Source organism: Protobothrops mucrosquamatus, unplaced genomic scaffold (assembly GCF_001527695.2).
Source record: "Protobothrops mucrosquamatus isolate PMUCROS unplaced genomic scaffold, P.Mucros_1.0 scaffold415, whole genome shotgun sequence".
NCBI classification, from domain to species: domain Eukaryota; kingdom Metazoa; phylum Chordata; class Lepidosauria; order Squamata; family Viperidae; genus Protobothrops; species Protobothrops mucrosquamatus.
Window position 1 is genome coordinate 714,995 of NW_015386744.1, and position 24,018 is coordinate 739,012.

Genomic DNA, 24,018 nt, shown 5'->3' on the forward strand with positions numbered 1-24,018 from the left:
GTAATCTGAGCTCCCACAATAAATCTTTCCCAATAAATCCACTGAGATCTTTAAACGGGCTCTGCAGAAACCACTGGGGTCTCACCAAATTATTGGGACGCTGTCGAAACCTAATCTGGAGATAGCATGTAAGGCTGTGTGTATCTTAAAGCAGCAGCAGCAGCAATGGAAACAGCCCCACAATATCACAAGAACTAAAAGGAGAGAAAGGTCTGGGCTTTTTTTAGTCAGGCAGGGATATGTGTTTACAACAGATATGGTGTATGTAGCACAGTGTTTCTCAACCTTGGCAACTTTACGATGTGTGGACTTCAACTCCCAGAATTCTCCAGCTAGCGTTGCTAGCTGGAGAATTCTGGGAGTTGAAGTCCACACATCGTAAAGTTGCCAAGGTTGAGAAACACTGCAAGTTAGCAGATTGATCTGTTTAAGTCTGGATTTGCTTCCAGGTGAGCCAGTTATAACGACTTACAAAGTGGACGGTCAGGTTCTTAAAAGAAAAGTGGTATTACTATCCTATTGCAGGGGTAGAGTGCCAGTGATAATGGCCTGGCCTGGGGAAATGATAAAATGTGGGAAGGTGCCTAGGAACCAACCTGGCACTAACAATGAAATGCTGTTCATGCCATGTGCTACAGGGATCAATGTGGGTGATCGATACAACTTCTCCTTAGATTATGGGGCTGTTGAATTCGTTTTTCATCCCTGCTGATGGCTGGAGCTTTGAGGTTTGGTGGAAGAGCTGATGAAAAAAACTAACAGGTGTTTCCAAAACAAAATGCAGGAATCCTCTTCCAAAGAGACCATCCCCTTCTCTCTGGCATCAAAAGAACACAAGACAGAAAACGAGACTTTAACTGCTGTGGATTCCCCCCTATATGTAGATTTCTGATCTGAAAGTAAAAGCACTCTGTAGAATTTTTCTGTCGTTACTCTAATCCTTTTTCCGAGTAAATTAATCCGAGCTCAGACAGATCATTCTTTGGACTCATCACGAATAGTCCTGGTTGTTATTAGAGAAAATCTGTCCTCAATCTTTCCTCCATTGCCAAGCGCTTATGCCAAAATGAGACTAGTTGGGAGAAAGCAAGGCTTTCTATGAGAGTGATGGGAGAGGTCGGGAAGAATGGGGCAGGTTTAGCTCTTCATACCTACTTGGCTCCTTAAGAACTAAACACTGGGCTCTTAACTTCATGTGTAACCAACAATCTGGGTCCTCATTTTACCGATCTCGGAAGGAGGGAAGGCTGAGTCCACCTGGAGCCGATCAGGATCGAACATCCAGCCTGCGGGCAGAGTTAGCGTGCAAAGCTGCATTCTAACCGCTGCGCCACTGAGATGAATAAGAAGATGACATTGCTTAATCCAGCACTGCTTAATTAGCCAAGTACTACATTGTAAACTGGCTCAATCTATTAATAGTACCTTTTTGGTGAGCTACTATTTTTATAAGCTATTATTAAGAGACTGAACCCATCCAAAGTATTTTATTCGGTCAATTATAAAGGCTTATACTTTTACTAAGTGGAATGAGCATCATCACGGAAGATTATACAGCTATTTGTTTGCAGCGTGATCTCTTTGTAAAAAAAAAAAAATCAAAATCAGTAAGAGGCAAGTATTACTTGCCAAATTGGTACAGTCCCAACAACTCAATGACCTTCAACCAGTATAAATGATTTCCTTTGCAGTGCAATCTCACATGCGTTTTACACAGAAGTAAGTATCCCTGAATTTAATGAGGCTCACTCCCAGTTACATGGGTATAAGATTATACCTTATAACCTTTATTAAAGTAAGAAAGAAAGAAAGAAAGAAAGAAAGAAAGAAAGAAAGAAAGAAAGAAGGAAGGAAGGAAGGAAGGAAGGAAGGAAGGAAGGAAGGAGAGAGAGAGAGAGAGAGAGAGAGGGATGGATGGATGGATGGAAGGAAGGAAGGAAGGAAGGAAAGAAAGAAGAAAGAAAGAAAGAAAGAAAGAAAGAAAGAAAGAAAGAAAGAAGAAAGAGGGAGAGAGAGGAAGAAAGAAAAAGAAAAAGGAAGGAAGGAAAGAAGAAAGAGGGAGAGAGAGAGGAAGAAAGAAAAAGAAAAAAGAAGGAAGGAAAGAAGAAAGAGGGAGAGAGAGAGGAAGAAAGAAAAAGAAAAAAAGGAAGGAAGGGAGGAAGGAAGGAAGGGAAAGAAAGAAAGAAAGAAAGAAAGAAAGAAAGAAAGAAAGAAAGAAAGAAAGAAAGAAAGAAAGAAAGAAAGAAAGAAAAAGAAAATCCTAAAATACTTGAATCCACAGTCAATAGGATTCGGTACCACTTATGCTTACAATAAGAGCAGAAATCCATGGCTTGCCTAATCATTCACTTATGCCAGAGTATCCACATATCTGTTAATAAGACTCTCTGAGAAATCAGTTAGCCTACACCATTAGCACACTTCTAAAAACAGTGGATAAAAACGTTTCAAATTACCAGCAGTTGCATCATTATGGATTATTGTTTTAGCATGGCTAGCTCTCTCTAAATATGATGTTGCTCCCAGTGGAATACTGATTAAAATAGGAACCAGATGTGCTTTCCATGACCAGATTGAAAAAAAAGATAAACAACTATAGAAAATCAATTCAAATAAAGAAGGATGCCCTGAGGGTGTTTCTCAAAAAAAAACGTGAGGTGGTTTGGGTGGCAGCGGTGGCTGCGTAGTAAAAGTATTTCAGAAGGGTGGAGCAGACCCTGGAAATAAGCTAAAGGAAAAATCTTCCCTCCTGCTGTTTTTTAAAAAAGGAGGTGGGGGCTGCCGAGACCACCAGGGAACATATTCTGATTGTAATCTAAGAGCTAAATTAGCTACATCTTAAACATAGATGCCCCTACGGTGAATGTTAGAGAAGAAGGCCTACGAACTAACCCATCAAGAAAAGCTTCAGATTTGAAACTTCTAAGTGAAGCTGATCCACAATGGATAGTCTGCTATTTATCTAGGAGATGAGCAAATCTCGGCTTAGAAACTGCTATGTGTTAAGTACTAATCTTAATGCACTATGATACTAACGAACCTCCAACTGTTTTGGAGGGAAGTTCAAAAATTCAAATTTAGGCAGGGCTCTTTGGGATAGAAAGCAACACCTAACGAAACAGGTAAATGTTAGAAGAATCTAAGGGGTATTTTGGATTATAATCCACACCTTTCTCAGACAAAGGTCACCTGCGGAGAAGCAGAAAGATGCTCAAGGAAGGCCTAAGATGTTGAATCACGGAGGGTCAAACCATGTTCTTTGTCTCACTAGAAAAGAGATTTGGATGACACGATTGAGATGCTGTCCTTCTCAGTCCAGGTGAGAAAGTTTTATTTTGTTGCACGGGTTTGTGCAAAGCCCTCTACTATACCAAAAGATGCTCTATATCAGACAAACGGGTCTAGCTTACAAACCCAGCTTGAACAAGGGCAGCATGCACATATTTTTCTCTGACTGAAAAAAAAAAAAGGTTTCTGAATTTCAGCAAACTATGAATTTCGAATGTCCAAAATTTCAGGTAATTTTTTTTTTAAAAAAAATAGTGTATTATTTTATTGGTCCTGCCTGCCTTTCCACCCTATTAAGTATGCCAGAGCATGCATTTTGCATTATATCCATCACAGAAAAACCATTCTTTCTGCACGCACAGCTTACTATCAATGTGTTTGCTGAATGGATGGAATTGTCCTCCATCCATGGTTTGTGTTTCTAAGAGCAATTTTTGGCTTACGAAGCAGAAAACGGGAAAAAAAAACAAAAAACCAACCACCTTGATCCCAGCCTTCGTTTCATTGGAAATGCATGTGCTTCCAATTGTTTCCCTTATTTGGGATAATTTATTACCAAAGGACATATAAACAATCGTTTTTTTAGGAACCCTATCTCAAAATGCTGGCAACGAATTGGAATGCCACCATTTCTTGTCAACAACAGGCAACTCACGGGCCAAAGGCTAAGGCAAATTTTTCTGCGGCTGTTCTCTGAGTCACACTAATCCTTGATGCTGGTCAGGTAGTTGATGGTTCCAAGGCAGGAACGTGCAATCGTTGGTTAGTCAGAATAAAAACATCTGGGGGAATTTGGGAGCTGGGGGTGGGGGTGGGGGGTGTTGATGCCCTGATTTCCAATAAATGGAAGGATGTGATATGATGATAGTTAGTCCATCTGCTGTGGTGGCAGCAGTGGTTGTGGGGTTCTGACACCATCATGCCGATGCCGTGACTTGCATGCTCGCATCCAGTGTCGTGATGCAAGTACATACTTGTGGCATTTGTGGGATGAACTAAACTTCACACATCATCCTGAGGTCATTTTTGAAAAACATGTAAAAAAAAAATATCGGTGGAGATCTTCAACAAGACCAAGCAAAGGAGGAGGGGAGGAAGAAAGGGGAAATGGTTCTGCCTATTTTTGATTGCCCCCAACCCCAAGAAAAAGGAAGACCTCCAGATAATGAGGAGGAACTGTAATCCTTAACAGAAAAAAAAAATAGCTATTTCTGCCCTTAAACTGAATACTTAATTTTGTTTCAGTTTTACAATTTATAGCCTGCCTCTCTGCCTTAAGACTCCCGGTGGCCGAGCTGTAAGGAATTCATGTACTGCTTCCAATCCTGCCCCTTAATACTACCAAAATAATAATGTGACCAGCTGAACTAAGTATTACATTTAACTAATGCAACCCAAGCAAGTTAAAAGGTAACAAAATATTAATGTTACATTAAGATTAGTATTACAGACTGCATGACGTCCTGTGACAAATCTTTCAAGGCAAAATATACACATACTAAACGGTTCACTCAATTTCCTTAAAATAATTCTGCACTTGGAAAATACGTATTCTTTGGTTTATTTGGTCTTAGACTGCATTTTCCAGTAATCTTCTGAACTCAGAAACTAAACAAATTACATGTTAAAAATCTCACTCCACATTTGAATGTTTAAAAAAGAATCTCTTTACTATGTCAATAAACATTTTTGTTCCATAGTATACAGTGTCCTAGATATATTACACACACACACACACACACACAAACACACACACAAACACATATACATATACACAAATGGTTTTTGTTTTCCGCCTTATGTTAATAATCACCTAGAGAATGTTTGCTATTAAGCAGCATAGCGCACAGCAAGTAAACATACACAAGGATTCCATTAGGTGATTTAAGATATATTTAAAAGTTTCACTCATGCATTCTTAGCACAAGCTTAACTACAAGGCTATACTTCCAGCAAAAATTACTGTAATTAACTAGGGGGAATTGCTAATATTCTGGACTGGATAGTTTCAGTTCTGCTTGTTCCCACATCTGTGCCCTTCACGTTTATTATGGCCCGGGCAAGATGGCATGAGATCGTATCAGGGGCATCTGCAGAAGAGGTCCAAAAGTTGAGATAGTGGTTCTGACCTCTCAAAGCACTGCCAATTTGTAATAATAATAATAATAGAGTTGGAAGGGACCTTGGAGGCCTTCTAGTCCAACCCCTTGCTCAGGCAGGAGATCCTATACCATTTCAGACAAATGGTTGACCAGTCTCTTCTTAAAAACCTCCAGTGTTGGAGCATTCACAACTTCTGGAGGCAGGTTGTTCCACTGATTAATTGTTCTAACTGTCAGGAAATTTCTCCTTAGTTCTAGGTTGCTTCTCTCCTTGCTTAGTTTCCATCCGTTGCTTCTTGTCCTGCCTTCAGGTGCTTCGGAGAAGAACTTGACTCTCTGTTCTTTGTGGCAACCCCTGAGATATTGGAACACTGAACTGTGATGCACATAAAAATGGGAGAGGCTTCAGTTGTGTGGTTCTGGTCACCATCTTCCTAACTATTTTTAATCTTCCTCTCCACCTCAAGTCCGACGGCCTTGAGTGCTGTAAAACTGTAGAACTGTCTTGCATTAGTTTTTCCAGACCTGTACAGTCTGTAAATGGGCAGGCAGGAGACTGAATTCTCCAAAGTCAAGGACGGGACAGGTCAAATAGTAAAACTGATTATTCTTAATGTGCATGTATATGTTACAAAAATTAAAACAAATACAGTCACCTTCTAATCCTATATTGGATTGATCTCTCTCTTTGGCTGCATTAAAAATGGCAAGGAGTCAAGCTATTCTCCGAAGCGCCTGAAGGCAGGACAAGAAGCAACGGATGGAAACTAATCAAGGAGAGAAGCAACCTAGAACTAAGGAGAAACTTCCTGACACTTAGAACAATTAACCAGTGGAACAACCTGCCTCCAGAAGTGGTGAATGCTCCAACACTGGAAGTTTTTAAGAAGAGACTGGACAGCCATTTGTCTGAAATGGTGTAGGGTTTCCTGCCTGAGCAGGGGGTTGGACCAGATGACCTCCAATGTCCCTTCCAACTTTATTACTACTACTACTACTACTACTACTACTACTACTACTACTACTACTACTACTACTATTATTATTATTATTATTATTATTATTATTATTATTATTATTCACCTACAACAGGTTTTGTATACCTTCTAGACCCAGGGAAGCTGGGCCATCTGGCTTTCACAAAAATATAAATGGCAGGCAGGAATTTGCTGACATCAGCACCCCCCAAAAGACGCCTTCATTCACAACTTGAATGCTTCGATGGAAAGCACATTTCCCTTATACAGTTCATCGGGGTGAAGAAGGGGAATTAGGATTTGCAATGGAGCATCCAGTAAGAAGGACAACTGGATATATCACTTGCCTCTTGGTTGTGAACATTTCCTAACTACAAAAGGAGAAAAGAGAAGAGTTGTTTTACCCGTTTTAAACCAGGAAACAAACTGGGCGGTCTGCCTATAGAATTGTTAACTTCTGTTTTTATCAAATACTCTTATTTAGCCATACTAAGCAGGGGAAGAAGAAAAAAAAGCAACATCGCACTTTCATTTGTCAAGGAAGGGTGAGGACACAAAAGAGGGAAGATTAACAGACCGATTCTAGTGAAAATTAACTGAAGTCGGCCAATGAAGTCTGCCTTAATTTTTCAGCTTTCCTGAAACATGATATGGAGAAAGGGCGCTGGGTCCATCTGGTAAGTTTAACAGGAATATTCTCAGGAACTTAAGTTTCCTTCCAAGACCAAACATCTTGCCACATTCTTTGCAGAAAAGTTAGATGAATGTCAAGTAGGAGCATGAAATTCCAGGACGTAAAAATCTAAGAACCTGGAGGATGATAGACCAAGTTAACTTAGTTTTTAGCAGGGCCGGTGTTTTTAATTTTTACTGAAGAGTAATCTATATGGAAAAGGAAAAGAATTAAACAAAGAATAATACAAGACTGTGGAAGGAAAAACGAAGAAAAAGAAGTTCGCTGTTCAGCAGACTTGCCCCCAAATTGTCCATAATCCCCATTATCATGAGAGGCAATGAGAGCAAATCTATTTGCTTAACTTGATGAATATTGCCTTCCCATATTTTATAAAATTGTGATTCTTGCTTCTGAAGATTCATTATTCTAAACGAGATCAACCCCGACTGCTCTTTAGAAGGCCAGATCCTGAAGTTGAAACTCAAGTACTTTGGCCACCTAATGAGAAGGAAGGACTCACTGGAGAAGAGCCTGATGCTGGGAAAGATGGAGGGCAAGAGAAGAAGGGGACGACAGAGAATGAGGTGGCTGGATGGAGTCACTGAAGCAGGAGGCCTGAGCTTCAATGGACTCCAGAAGATGGTAGAGGACAGGAAGGCCTGGAGGAACATTGTCCATGGGATTGCGATGGGTGGGACACAACTTCGCAACTAACAACAACAAAACAAGCCTTTCAACATTTTGAGGAAGTACTGTGTGGTGTAATATATATATATATGCTAATCTAATCAGGATTGTGTCATCAATGCAACATTTTTCATTGCAGCTCTTGGACAGAGATAGAAAGGAAATCTTCTGATTTCCATTTTTGGGGGGAGTCATCAGTCTTGACACCCGCCAATTACATAGACAGGTCCATAGTTTTCTAAGCAACATTTTGAGAAGGAGTTTGACATCACCTTCTTTCTAGGGATGAAATGGATCAACTAAGTCAACATCCCAAGAGTCCTTCAGATCAAGAGGGGCCTGTCTGAATGTGCAATAAAAGAAAAAAGATCCTCGGCATTATCCCTTTGGATAAGTAAATATCAAGTTACTGAAAATAGTAGATGGGTGATATACAATATACAGTTTTAACTTCCTCTTTATCCACACAATGTTAAGCTGCTGGCAAAAAGAACCAGAATAGCTAACAACCAGGACATCGTTGTTATGTGATCCAGTATTATCGTAAAAGTAATTTGTTTTAGAGTAGTTACAATTCTCTAATAATTTTATTTCAGTTAATCAATATTGATTCTCTACTTCAAAAAAGATAAACAGAGGGGAAGCGCTATCTTTCATTACTGGATACGTATTTTTCCTAGGCCTGAAACAATATTATGGTAATTGATTAGTAATTTTGCATATTTTTGAAAAATACCAGGGCTGAAAAATTATGTGATTTAAAAATTATCAGGTTATAATGTACAAATAATGGTGGCATAGAAGTCTATTAATAGAGATTAAAAGATAAATACTCTTTATGGCAGTCCATTGCTTTGCTTAGTGAGATCTCCTAATACAAACAGAATCAAATGAAGTTAATTATCTACCTGATAATACATTTTCAAATTTGGGATGCTCGCTCCCATTTCTGCAGCCCATCTAAAATCCATCTATTGAATCTTGATATATTTGTTTTAAGTTTATGCAAAAGCTTTCACTCTTCTACCATACAATTAATATTTTGTCTAGAATTTCCAATGGGAGGAACTGGAATAAGAAATTGAATTAAATTAAAACAACTGTCAGGATTATTCATTAAGAGTGATTAGTCTTTTGATGTCTGGCTTGCTAAAAGTATAAAAGGTAATTAGCAATGTAAAACAGAAAAATCCCTGGTCAATCTGAGCGCAGTATTAAATATTAATTAAACTATTAAACAGTACTTTAGAGCTGAAGGCAAAAAGTTGCTTTGGAGAATGTGAGAATGCATATCTGCAACAAATAGATCCTTTCCCAACAACATCACCTGGAAAGATTTTGAAATTATTTTTAAAAAGACTATAAACCAGAATATTGGCCCACAGCAACTGGTAGTATATAATTTTAGGCTGCTGTGACGTGCAGGTTAACACAATTAAATATTAGCAAACAAATAGTTTCTCTTTTAAAGTTACACTATGAATTGCAGTATTCAGATTTATAAAACATCAAGGTATCTACCATTAAGAAATATAAACAGCAATCATGGATGCATTTAACTTTATGGGCAGGAATTATTATAAAATACACCTAGATTTGTTTTCCTCCACAGGTATACAGTTTATTCATCATTATCTGCTGCTTCATTGATCCATGTAAGATTCAGATAAGATTAATTCAAGAGGCAATTAAAATCCAGGAACCAAATTATTTTTTTAAAAAAACATTTCAGCTATTCTTTTCACGTAAGCAGAATGCTTAAAGAATTAAAAGAATTGGCTCAGCTTTAGCACTGGGACGTGGCAGGGTCAAAACATTTAGTGCATACTTAGTATATTTATACCAAACATATAGTAATATATACTAACATACACTAATTTATACTAAACATATTTAGTATGCAGAATGTACTCACTCCCCTTTTTCTGATCCCGTTTAATCATTCCTCAAGAAAATGTACATAATGGGCACATACATAATGGGCGCATATAAAAAGTATGCAATTTGGAAGGCATAACTATGGATGTTGCATTTATCATTTTCCCATTTATGATTTTCTCTGCGTTGTATGTATAATTCCTCACTCCTAAACGGACACACCTTAGAAATGATGGACATCTCACTAATTCATATTCAGTGCTACAAAATATGAATAAAGGATTAATTTAGCCAAGGCTTTCAAAAAAAAAAAAAAAACTAAGCTAGAAAAGCTCTGGAAATCATTCACTAAGCAATTTACCCAAATGATTTCTTTTCCAGAGCTGAAGAAAACTATGAGAAACATTTTCTAAAAGCTTGAGTATTTCCAGATTTCTGGAACTGAAGCAAAGTATCAGGTAAAGTAAGGTAATTTATACTGGATATGCGAACAAACAAGTTAGCTAGGCGGAGATGACCAAAAAGGAATGGGTAAACTTTAAATATTACGAAATTTTACTCTGTGACCACCCAGCCCATCTTCTACGAAATGCTGCGGACACTCGGTTTTCAGGATCCGAGTGGGAAGCGGCTTGGGAAATAAGTAAAAGTGGCTGCAGGATACTTATGAACTCAACAGTTTGTAAGGTGGTATGTCTATAAAACCAAAACTGGGAAAAAAAATATCACACCAATACTGCTGGGGTTTTAATAATAGATGGCAACTATTCAGAATCAACAATATTTTTAGTTAGTTATTTTTTATCCCGTCTTTATTATTTTTATGAATAATGCAATGTGCCAAACATATACCAGATTCCTTCCTCGTCCTATTTTAATAATAATAATAATAATAATAATAATAATAATAATAATAATAATAATAATAATAATAATAATAATAATAATAATAATAATAATAATAATAAATAAATATAAATAAATAAATAAATAAATAAATAAATAAATAAATAAATAAATAAATAAATAAAGTTGGAAGGGGCCTTGGAGGTCTTCTAGTCCAACCCCCCAGGCAGGAAACCCTATACCATTTTAGACAAATGGCTGTCCAGTCTCTTCTTAAAAACTTCCAGTGTTGGAGCATTCACCGCTTCTGGAGGCAGGTTGTTCCACTGGTTAATTGTTCTGACTGTCAGGAAGTTTCTCCTTAGTTCTAGGTTGCTTCTCTCCTTGATCAGTTTCCATCCGTTGCTTCTTGTCCTGCCCTCAGGGACTTTGGAGAATAGCTTGACTCCCTTTTCTTTGGGGCAACTCCTGAGATATTGGAACACTGCTATCATATCGCCCCTCGTCCTTCTCTTTATCAAACTAGACATACCCAATTCCAGCAGCCTTTCCTTATATGCTTTAGCCTCCAGTCCCCTAATCATCTTTGTTGCTCTTCTCTGTACTCTTTCTAGAGTCTCAGCATCTTTTTTACATCGTGGTGACCAAAACTGGATGCCGTATTCCAGATAGAGAAGATTCCTGGGTTGATTCCAGTTTAAAAAAGTCTCATGTATCTAGTCCCAGTTATGAGATCTTGAACAGCCATTGTAACATATTGGGCTATAATGGGGTTGACTGGTCAATGACTTGATGCTGTAATAGCTACATTTTTATGTACTTCTTCAAGTAATAAGCTATAAAAATAATGCTGAAGGCTTTTCGGTGAAAGTGAAATTCCCACCATGCTTGAGTTTGTACAAAGAAGGCTAATACAGTTCCTCACCAATGTGAAAGCAACCATTTCACAACTGTCACCTTCAACTGGTACAAGTCTCTTTCAAATGCACAACTATTTGTAGTTGTCTTGGATGGCCCTTCATTCTCCAGTTATACACGGGCTTTCCATATAGGTCCTTAATCTTCTCCACCAACAAATCCTCCCTTTAAACTACAGGCTTTGAGATGAACTCTTAATGCAATCATTTGGTACCTGTGATGTGGCACACATCTTAACCACTTGTCTTGTCAGTCTATAAAGAGTTGTGTGTCCCACAAAAACGGTCTCACATAAATCTACTTAACTGAAGCTGGACCTGGGTTTCATAGATCAAGGAGCATTAGGATGCCAGCTATCAATGCAAGGTCTAAAGAACCAAAAATGACACAACCTAGATCAGCCTCCTCCCACACCTGTTAGCCTGGTTCTTGTCATTTGTGTTTATTTATTTGTGTAGAAAATGTATTCCTTGATTTTCCAAAATTAAGATCAACTCTAAAGCACTACTGAACCTCAGAGAGACATACCCTAGCCTAGACTATCAAAAGACATTGTGCAATGTGATCAAGTTCATTTTTTGGTCATGTATGCCTAAGACTTTACATCAATAAAGTGAGGTTTCCTATCTACTTCTAGATAAATACTAGAAATTCTCCTGAATGTCAATGAAAGCTCGCATATGCTTTATTTTCAACTTTGGACAATGTTCAGAACCAGTTTGTTAACCTGCGGTAGGCATTGACAGATAGATAGATTAGATAGATAGATAGACAGACAGACAGACAGACAGACAGACAGACAGACAGACAGACAGACAGACAGACAGACAGATAGATAGATCATTGGTAACAATGACAGATAATCCAGAGATATCCGTCTCGTTTGCACTGACTCCAAATCTGACTATAATCCAACTCCATTCCATAAAAACTTCGCAATATAATTTAATCCAAGGTGGAATATGACTTGCAATGCCAAGATACTGAACAAGGAAGCACAAGTATTAAGTATGTTGCTGTTCTCACTTTATTCCTTTACCAAGTGATGGCCAGGACTGACAGTGGCCAAACCTGATTGACATAGGCCAGTTTAACTCTTGCCTTATAGACTATTATAGCCCATGTATACAATTTAGGAATGAAAAGTTCAGAATATTAGCTGAATCAGCCCCTATGAAAGAAAGTTAAGCGCAGCCATCAGGCTTGAGAAAAAAAAAAAGTACATCTGCTTTAGTAAAGGATCACGCTTTACTAAATAAATAGTAAAAGTAGGAGAGTGTTTGAATTTAGGAATCAAGGGATTCAGGATTCTGGAAGACTTGAAACGCATGGCATCCACCACAATCGTAGCTCCCTCTGATGACTACAGAATTCCACATAGCATTTTATTTTTGTTCATGTATTCCACTGACAGCTGACTGGTTAGGTCCTAATTGCTTCCAAGAGAGGTCAGCAAAGGTTTTCCTTAAAAAAAAAATTAATTCTAAATAAGCTAAAGACAACACATTCACTCTCCCTCTCTGCCTCACTCTCTCTCTCTCTCAAGCGCGCGCACACACACACACACAAGTGTATAGGCACACACCCTCTTGCGCATGTTGATTTATGGAAACAATTATGATCCTGTCGCAGTCTTTTCTGAGCTAGGGAAGTTTGGAGCTACAGTAGAACCTCTCATGTTGCAAAAGGCAAACAGCAGAAATGGAATACTTGTGGGTCCAGCTGTCATCAACAGGAGCAAGTAAGTCATCTGTCTTCTTGAAAACTTTTCGAAAGATCGCTTAGCTGCTAACATTTGCCATCCTCACTCTGCCGTAATATCAGAGGTAAGGCTCCTGACAGTTTCTTAGGAGCCAGCAGCAATAAATCTCTGGGTTTGTTTGTGTGTGTGTGTGTGTGTGTGTGTGAGAGAGAGAGAGAGAGAGAGAGAGAGAGAGAGAGTGGAGTGTGTAAAAATAGGAAGAAATGTTATCCAGTTCTCCTGATAATTAAAAACTGGGTTATAGGAGCGAGCCTGTAAGGATTTCCTAACGTAATAGACCCCGTGAAGCAATCAAATGACAGAGGGTTGAAAGAGTGGCTTTCTGCAGAAAAGTCTGGCAACTGACCTGAATCGTAAGGCGCAGAGAGAACGGCAAAGGACAAGCGAGCCCAAGAGCGTTATCAAGGTTGGAGAGGCTCTTGTAGCGTCCTAGACCCTTGCTAACGTGTCTGCATAAACATTTTGCCTGCTTATTGTTTTATTCATGGCTTATGTAATGACCATAACTATTTGTGCGTACCAATTTCCTGATAGATCTTTTGCTTTCAGTGCGAGGAGCAGCGAATACGAGTAGCAAAGGAAGCTACAGCAGCCGAGGCTATTGCAACCTGCTTCTTTGAAGGAAATCCTGGATAGAGGATATTTAAAGGGTCGATTCTCCCTAATACCAATATTTGAAAAGAAGGTTTTGTTGTTGTTTTTCTGTTTGCAAGAAGGAAGCACAGTTGCCGGTGAAGTCACTTTACAAATCCAGGGAAAAACAGAGGACAGGTCAATGACCAAGGAACGACGAGCTACTGAAGACGGATTTTTTTTCATTATGTTGTCCGTGAGCACCCAGAACACTGCACTATAATGCACAAATGGATATTGACATGGATCCTGCCAACTTTGCTCTACAGATCATATTTTTACCTTATCTTCCTGGTGGGTGCTCTCTCCTTAGCTTGCAATGACATGAACCCAGAGCAAATGGCTACAAATGTAAACTGTTCCTCCCCGGAGCGACATACTAGAAGCTACGATTATATGGAAGGGGGGAATGTAAGAGTCAGACGGCTGTTCTGTCGAACTCAGTGGTACGTCAAGATCGACAAGAGAGGCAAAATCAAAGGAGTACGGGATCTTAACAGCAACTACAGTGAGTAACCTCTTTTCCCCGCAAGGTGAACTGAAAACTCCAGGCCATTGTCACAAGTTGCTTGGGGCCAAGTAAAGGATGAGGGCAGAAGATACTGGCCACACTAGTAATTAAGCATTTTCCTATGAATCATATGACAAGGGCATTTGGTCTTGATTTATTTAAAAGGCATCGTTTTTTAAATAATATGTTTCCACTATGTTACAGATCGGCTAATGTATTACTTACAGCTGGTAACTATTAGCAGAGAAAGCCCAGTATAACAAGTGAATTAAGGCTGGTATGTGTTAAGGTCTGAAATGGTACAGATTGGACGGGATTTTAGGGTTGAAATACAAGCTCCCTATAGATATTGGTCTGGAGTTTCTAAACAGTCGTATCAACACTTGACCGCAAGTCAAATTTAAAGAGGAGAAAGAGGTCATGATAAAACTACACGATAGTTTACCAGATTGGAATGGCCCGTGAATATAATAAAAATGCAATGCTTTTTTTTTTTTTTTGACAATCAAACATTTTTTCCCATAGCTGAACATTATTTTAAAAGCTACAAGAGAACCGATAAATGAATATTTTCAGTCCCATATTCATTCCTTTTTTATTCAATCAACATTTTTTTCCATAGCTGAACATTATTTTAAAACCTACAAGAGAACCGATAAATGAATATTTTAAGTCCAATATTCATTCCTTTTTTATTCGTAAGTACTAATTATATACAGTAAGTAGTGTTATAAATCCGATCTGTGATGTGATTCTGGTAAGAAAATCCTGAAATGCACTTTTAGAATCTTGCTAATATTAATAGTTTTATATCAGGCTTGGGATAATTTATAAAAAATGACTGTAAAGGAAAAATGTATAAGGGAAGCATAGATCAGTAACTCCTTTGTTTATATTTAATATTGACCTGGGCAGGTCAAAAGTATACTTTACGCAGTTCTGCATCTAAAAAATTACGCTACCAGGCATAATTTATAACATTCTATATAACATACCTGTCTTTTAAAACTGATTCTTATATTAGTTCAGGTCATTACTACATGGAATCAATTACTACGAATAGATAAAATCTTAGTATAAGAACCTAAAACCAAAATAAGCCATTTTCATTCGGCCCTTCTGAAATCTCCCACTGCTTTGCCACATCAAAATGCATAAAAGTAACACAACTTGTGTCTATATTTTTGTGCCTCAATTCCTGCAACGTTGAAAATAAGCTATTATCATGTTTTATTTCTTTACCCCCTATTTCTTTAGATGGATTTCTAGCACCTCATAGTGACCAATAATGATACAAAATATACTTTACTTCAATCTCCGTTGGTCAAGTTAGACCTCGGTTGGATCATATGGCTCATTTAAAAAAGGGTGCACGCCTAAAATAACTGAATTTCTTACATGGGTTAAAACACTGAAATTAATGAAGCCAACAGATCAATTACAGGATAAAAAGACCAGAGATTAATGACGAATCGTGCAATACATCACAAGCATATGTACGTGAAGGGTGTGTTGGAATGTATATCAGTTTGAAGTAAATGTTAACTGTACTTACTTCAGCCTTATAAAATGTATTATTGCTCTCCATTGTATCTTGCCATAGAGTTAAAACCAACATTGTTGGAAAAAAGAAGTCCCAATCAAAAAGGAGGATACTTCCCCTCCAACTTTAGGAAAATACGCATTGAAATAAATTGATCAACATACTTATCCAAGACATACTGGATCAGGTCACAGTGATGTCAAAGTCTCAAATTCAAAAATCAGGGTTTGGAATCCAGAATTCCAAACCTTTAAAATTCCTCTGAAGGATGTAAAGAGGTTCTCAGTAAGCAATGACAGGGAGTGAGAGAGAGAGAGAGGGCGAAGGGGGGGGGACTAATCAAACTGCCCCAAAAAATCTTTACCTGCGTGCAAGTCTGACATGAGCTCCTGGAATTCTGGATGGTGAAACTGGGACACAAGAATGAATGACCACCTTTGGTGTGGTTCATCTGGTACAGATGACTTCTTTTTTGTCAATTTGTAATTTCATTCCAACTCATTCGTGGTTGATTTCAGATAATGTGGGTTTCCAAGTGTGAGAGGAGAATCACACTGTGCTTGCGTAAGAAACAATTAACAGAGTGTAAAATAAGAGATACGCTGTGTAGAATAAGAGACAGGGTGGCTAGAAAAGCGATTCTTTTCAGCCACCTCCCACCCTTGGTCCCCACAGTAAGGAGACCTCAAAAAAACTCTACTCAGTGTCCCAAGCCTAACCTTTCCTCCAGGGACACCACATTTACAACCAAATGTCTGTACAATCTTGGGATTCCTGGAAAAGGATGCGGGTAGGAAAGGATGCTTCACGTTGTCTTCACCCTCTCTGCTCCTCCTCTCAATCCTATCCTAAGACTCTCCCTTTCTGGTGTTCCAAAAAACGTATCGTCTGTCCGTGTGCGTGTTTGTGTGTGTGTGTGTGTACATATGTATAAGCCTCATGGTAAAAGACTTCATTCCCGAAATAAGGGCAGTGTGGAAAAGCAGTGGAGAAACAAGCTCCTCAACTTACATTTTTTCTGCTCAGATAATGAACCTCACGTTCCATTAAGAAGGTCGCCTTCTTGGATTCTTCATCTCTCCGGACAAAGACACCAAGACACCCCAGCTTTCATCTCCCGGGGCATTAAATGTATCCCACTATCGACGGAGTCATGTGATTCCAACCCTGGTGTTCATGGTTCCACTGGGATTAATAATTAACAGACATAAAGGCCACCCCTTAGGAGCATCTGAGTTATTTTCTTTTGTCAACAGAGTATCCAATAGGGTGGATAGGTATCTGAGTAAAACTAGAAATATTTTTAGTATTGTTTTCTTGACAGATAATCATGATCTATCCGGTGTCTCCACTACTGCAATTACTTGCAGCCTATTGACTAATCAAAGCTTGTTTTATTTCTATTCCATTCCCCAAATCATTCGATGGCCTCATTATTCAGAATGAGATTTCAGAATGAGAATTATCCAGAATCTCGTTATTAACATACAAGAAGATGCTATTATCTCTATACAGCCTCCTTGTCCGTATCTTTATCTAAATCTAAAAGTATACCTTAGATAGCTTTTACACTCAGAGCTTTCCTTGATCTACACACACATACATATATACAAAGACTCATTCCCTTGTCTAGGTGTGTCCTTTCCTAATTCCTCGTGGTTGCTCTTTTAAACTTCATTTGCTCTCCTGGCCTTCTCTCTCTTAAATTCCTCCTTAAAGTTCACCCTGTGAATAAGGGTTTTAGCTAGAGTCTCCTATTTAAATGTATATATTCTCTTAAGAGAAGGTGTGGATTTTTTCTTTATTACTTTTGTGTTGATGTACTTCGTGTGTGTGTGTGTGTGTTTGAGAGAGAGAGAGAGAGCGAGGGAGGGAGGGAGGGAGGGAGGGAGAGAGAGAGAGAGAGAGAGAGAGAGAGAGAGAGAGAGAGAGAGAGAGAGAGAGAGAGAGAGAGCTTTTGAGTCATTGTTGGCTCTTGGCCAACACCTGAACATATTCCTGCAGTTTTATTGGCAAGTTTTGGAAGTGAGTGGTTGGAAGTGGGTTGGATTAATTTAGCTACTAGTGCAACTTTCTCCAACTTCATTCTCTGTACAAGAGTTGGGATTATTGGTTCCAGTGTTCCCATTGCCTGTTTTTGCTGGGAATCTGGGAAACTATAACTTCAATATATCGTGAGGATAACAAGTTGAAGTGACGTTAATATGTCATTAGCTGTTCTGCCCTGTTGGAAGTACAGATTTCAAAACACACCTGTTTATATGTTTCTATTCTCACTTAGAACCATTCACTCTAAGTTGGGGGTGTCCAACCTTGGCAACTTTAAGACTTGTGGACTACAACTCCCAGAATTCCTCAGCCAGCATGGGGAATTCTGGGAGCTGAAGTCCACAAGTCTTAAAGTTGCCCAGGTTGGACACCCTTGCTCTAAGTCTTGTCCACACAGCTGCCCATAAGATACCTGTAAGGCCAACGGAAGATCCCACAACTCAGAAGTCTCTGTGTACCAACAGATCTACAAAAAATGCTACCAACATCCACCTTGATTTCCCTTCAGTCAACATCTGAATTATAACATATCTATTGAGCTTCCTCTTTAAAAAGTCAGCTCTTGGAGGGAAACTCAACCTGGCCATTTCTTGTATTTTCAAATAAATATTTTATTTTATTTTAATATTGTAAGTCAGTCTAGCCAATATCCTGGGTGGAAGTCCTGCTGAAGATCTTATTAAGGTACCCAAAGCAATATACCAAAACCAATTTGTCTGCTTCGGCCATGTGCTTTAAATGAACAGAGGCTGAAAGTGTGACCTCATTGCTATCAACAGGCCTGGAGTTTCTCATGATTAAAGTGACAGATCCCTAAAGCTGGAAACATGTGGGAGGTTTCTGTTTTCAGTTAGACGGGTATAAAGCAAATTGTAGGAATACAGAACAGGATGATACTTATCCGTAACAAAGTTGTGCATTTGGGATTTCACACCCACATAAAAATGCATAGTTGAACCACTGATGTATAAAATGTGTGCGTGAGAGAAACGTTTATCGCATACATCTAGGTGCTGCACAAAATAAATAGCAGAGCTAAGCCAATCTTTTCTAACCTAGGATGTCCAAAATTGAAAAGAATCATCAGTACTGGTTGCTAAAAGAGGAATGTCTAACATGCACACCTCTTTTAATAACTATTATATCCCTTTGATGTCCTCATAATGTACATTCTACATACCTTTGTCTTTCTCCATTATACAAAGTGGGCGTTTACTTCAACCCTCATCAATTACAGAAAAATGCAATCCTATGAGAATATAATAGAAGAGCAAATGACATCATCGTCCAGAATCAGCATGACCGTGCTCCGCATTTGATTGTATATACTCGATTCTAACGTTTTATAGTCTTTTGAACAATGAGAGAAAAATGGTAAAATATTTGACATCACTAAGCCACAGTTGTTATCACATTCAATTTTCACAAGCTTCATTTTTAATATGGACGTTATTAAGATTTGAAAGGAGCAGTGCTGCTCCGTTTTTCAATATTTCGAAAAGCCATTTAAAATATAATTGCTAGTATAATTTTTGTTCATGAGAGACATGAGATCCTAGCCAATCAGGAACCACATACATACGCGATCTGCCATGTAACATAGGTGGCTATGATGCCTGCAGAAATGATGATCCAACAAGCTGGGACACAGCCAGCCCATTGAAAATAGAGTAATGTTTTGGTTGATGACCAGGAATGTAAATAACTAAGGCATTACTTGTATATAGTTGCTTTCAGCCCGTTGATCACATTTAGAATAGAGTAGAGTAGAGTAGAGTAGAGTAGAGTAGAGTAGAGTAGAGTAGAGTAGAGTAGAGTAGAGTAGAGTAGAGTAGGGTAGGGTAGGGTAGGGCAGGGCAGGGCAGGGCAGGGCAGGGCAGGGCAGGGCAGGGCAGGGCAGGGCAGGGCACGGCACAGCAGAACAGAACAGAACAGAACAGAATAGAGCTGGAAGAGACCTTGGAGGTCTTCTAGTCCAGCCCCCTGCTCAAGCAGGAGACTTGAGTTAAGGAGGAACTAGAACTCACAGCCTCCTGGTTTCTAGCCGTCTTAACCACTATCAAGTATGAAGTTATGTTCTGATTGAATGGCTAGTCAAACTTTGGCATCTATCATAGTCAGTTTCCTTAATTTTAATCTGTAAACTAGAGGTTCTCCAAACTTGGCAACTTTAAGACTTGTGGACTTCAACTCCCAGAATTCCCCAGCCAGCATGTCTTAAATTCCTCAGTCTTAAAGTTGCCAAGTTTGGAGGTCCCTGCTGTAAACTATTGCACATATACAGACAGGGTGTTCAGCAATTACCTTTATGCCATGAAGAGTTTGTGCCAGCTTCTGAACACTTCGGGATCCAGAGAAACTGAGCATTTGATCTAGATTTATCCACTACTAGAAACTTTTGCATACAACTGTAGCTAACCTAACAACTCTGTTGAAGCCAGGAGGGTGTGGGACCTTGCATAAGGACGCACAGCTCCAGCTACCTTTCGGGGGACGAAGCACTGCAGTGCCACACACAGCCTACAGCTCTCCTGGGAGATGCTTCGGTTCCAGCACTGCTCACATTTGCATGGATTTTATTAGGCCATAGAGCCATGTAGGTCAGCCAAGTAGCATATTTATCGGATGGGGTTTAGGAATTTTGGTCTGGCAAGAAGAACTTTCCCCTGTTGCCAGGGTTATGATGGATTGCACTTTGGGGCTTGCTGCAATTTCTGCTAAACCAGAAGATGCATCCATCCAGCGAGGAGAGCTTGAACGGACTGAAATGTATTGTATGAATTCTATGAGATTGAAGTAGTATATTTTATCGGATGGGGTTTGGACCCATCCGATAAATATACTACTTCAATCTCATAGAATTCATTAAAAAAATCCCGAGAACCTGGTTTAACCATAGCTTTCACTCTGGGAATGAGTACAAAGAAATCCGTGCAACCATCGGATAATAACAAACAGCTCTCAAACTGGGCGGCATGGGTGTAAATTTCATAGAAAATGGTGACACATAAGTCTCTTCCAAGCTTTCGTTTAGCAATGGGGGGGGAACTCTTTTGTTTGCTTAAAGTTACATTTAATGTTTAAGATATAATTCCAGGCTGTTGTTTAATATCCTGGAGAAAATATGAAAAGCTATAGAGTGATAAGCAGCTTAAATGTCTCTGATATCTAATTCTGACCGGCACCAATAAGGACATCTATTTTTACTAACATCTTGGACAATAAATTTAATGAATAATGATTGACCAGGCCACCAACAGCCTGAATTAAATCACTCTGTGGTTGACATAAATCACTGCTCTTCAACTTGAGGACTAAAAGCCAAAAAAACACTCCCAAGGAAGATATTTGCCTCAAAATAGATGTGGAACGAAGTCCTGACCTCTTAATGGGGTTGTTGTTGTTGTTTTTTGTCTTTTCTTTCTGTTTTACACTCTCCTTTCCAATGATAGGATATTAATCAGTTTAAAAAAGCCATAGTATGTCAGACAAAAAACAAATTCTTCCAGAAATATTAATTCTATCCTCCATCTTCCTTTCCCTCATGTGTCCTGGGTCACTACCGCTTGTCTCTGAATCCAAAAAGAGCCAAGTGATTTCAGAGGAAAAAATTAATATATGAGAGTATGATCGGTGGATGGTTAATTGTACCCAGTTCCATTTCAAATAATGTCAGATCATACCTACAAAAATTTCAGTGCAAAATAATAATAATAATAATAGCTAGAGCCTAATGTTCAACCAAGAAATCCTCTGCTTATGTACAAAGCTGATGCAAACTATTCTATCTCATCTTCAACTTCCATCTTTTAACATGTGAATACTGGCACTGACCTACATTCAGAGCTAATGGCATGCTTGTTTTGTTTTGGGCGTGTGCCTTCAAGTCAACATTGCCTACTGGGGACCGCCTGCACCAGTCTCTGCCATTTTCCTGGCAAGGTTTTCAGAAGTGGTTTGCCATTTCCTTCCTCCTAGGGCAGGGGTAGGCAACCTTGGCTCTTTTATGACTCGTGGACTGGCTCAGGAATTCTGGGAGTTGAAGTCCACGAGTCATAAAAGAGCCAAGGTTGCCTACCCCTGTCCTAGGGTGAGAAAGAATGACTGGCCCAAGATCCCCCAACTGGCTTTGTGCCTAAGGAAGGACTAGACTCCCGGTCTTCCAATTCCTAGGCTGGTGTCTCAATCACTAATCCAAACTGCTCTTGATGTAAGAATTCTTGAGATAAATTACAGAGTTTTCAACACATACATTGATGTTCTGTACAAAAGTTATCTCTGAGTATTATTATAATCAGACTCAATAGTTGAATGACAAGCAAATGTGGTTTATTTACTCTACTTGATCCATACACTGATATCAATTTGGTCCTTTCCGTAGTTTATTTTGCGTTTATTTTATTAGATTTGTATCAGACTTTCCATTTGGCAGCTCAAGGAAGCCTACATAGCTCCCCCTTCTCCAGGGGTTACCCACAATCCCCCTGTGATCTAGGTTTCCTGATGACCTAGAACCCTTCCTGGGGGGAAGCTCTGATCAAATAAAAACACATTGGTACTCAGTTGATAGATTACGTTATATATAGCCTTATTTTTTGAGCATTGCTACCCACATCACATCAACACTTCCAAAAGAAAATAGATTGTTTTGCTCTTTTGAACTAAGAAGATTGATTCATTATGGCCGTTTAAAGTAGGCGAACAAAACACTTTTTTCATTTGCCAGGCCATATTTTTTTTTGCATAGATGTCAGGTGTATCACTCTTTTTGGCAACTGTCTTTTGCCAGAATACAATATGTCTTTTGATCTAACGTTAAGTATTAAAATCATAAAACCGAAAAAAGATAAATGGTTCCTAAGAAATTCGCAGTTTAACTTTTTAAAAACATACTCGACGCTAACCGTAGCTGCCATACAGTTAGCCTATGATGGTTTATAATGCCATTTTAATCATTGGTATGCATGGAAAATCTTCTCTGTAACAAATGATGTTGTTATTTTGGAAATGGATATTCAGAGATATGGCTGAGAATAGCACGTAGAATTCATAAGAAGGCAAACAAATCAAGAATGAAATCAGTATTGTCTTACGGATGTGTTAGGTTCCTGAATATATGAAATCAACTTTAAAAAAAAAAACCTGTAGCTCAACTGTAACAGAATTCAGCAGTTCAGCATCCTGAACATTGCTTGTTCCTTTGGCTCAATATTGCTTACCCAGCCTTTTAACCACATTGGGCCATGATCTTTGACTGGTATAACCCTGTTTCCTTCAAATTAATAGGCATATTTCAGGTAATAACAAAGGAGTTTCTCTCCTTCTTAGGAAAAATATCAAATAATAAAAAAAACCAACCCTCAAACTGTTGGAATTTAATTAGAGAATTACTGTACTTGTGGAAAACTTAGTGGGTTCTATTTGGGGACACATTTACAATTTTTGGATAAATGCTGCCGATTGGGAGGCCAAAGATCAGAACATCTGGTTACACTGAATTCATCCCGCCATCTGTCTATATAGAGAGATTAATGCCTGTCAAAGATGGTTGTTATTATTAATTGCATTGCTGTTTCTCCCTGGATCAGTTCTTGTGTTATTCAAAAGATCTGACTCTCTTCTTTTTAGACCCATTACAGGAGGCAAGAACACTAATAATAGACTAACTCTATTTACATCATAACTTCCCGTTGAGATAAAAACATTTTCTCTCTTTAAGCATCTGCTATATTTGTAAGATCTTTGCTTCGTGGTTTTGGTGATTTTTCGTAAGGCCTGCCGATTGAGGTTTTTGTTCAGTACAAATATATATATTAGATTACAACTGGTAATTTTCCCTGTCAGGTTCTAGTTTTATTTTGTCACTGCTTATCTATTATTATTATTGTAGTTGTTCTTATTATTAATATTAATAGATTTTATTATTGGACTCTAGGTTCTTGAGACTTTTCTACTGCTACTACAAAATAGTATAAAATGCTAATTTAACTGGATTACTTTCTATTTGTATTTCATCTTTTGGCAACTTTTTTCTGCACATTTGTGTGGAAAGATAATGTACAATTTCTGTTGGGAAAAAAGAAAAAAGCTCTGAAGACTTTGACCTTATCCAGCAGGTCTCAAAAAGTGCACCATGTTTCATATAATA

At 38.6% G+C, this 24,018-nt stretch overlaps 1 protein-coding gene across 3 annotated transcripts in view; it reads left to right on the plus strand.

Annotated features, from left to right (window-relative positions):
• The first annotated feature begins 6,918 nt into the window (after nt 1-6,918).
• The window catches only part of FGF7 (fibroblast growth factor 7), a 33,513-nt gene continuing 16,413 nt past the window's right edge, over nt 6,919-24,018 (plus strand). Inside the window, exons 1-2 of one of the 3 annotated variants that reach the window (XM_015816216.1) lie at nt 6,919-7,044; nt 13,684-14,275. In XM_015816216.1, coding sequence (XP_015671702.1) covers nt 13,990-14,275 — 286 coding nt within the window. In that variant the 5' untranslated portion in view covers nt 6,919-7,044; nt 13,684-13,989. Of the gene's footprint in view, nt 7,045-12,936; nt 13,114-13,522; nt 13,541-13,683; nt 14,276-24,018 lie in introns of those variants that run through there. The other 2 variants (XM_015816215.1, XM_015816217.1) reach the window with 2 other exon arrangements.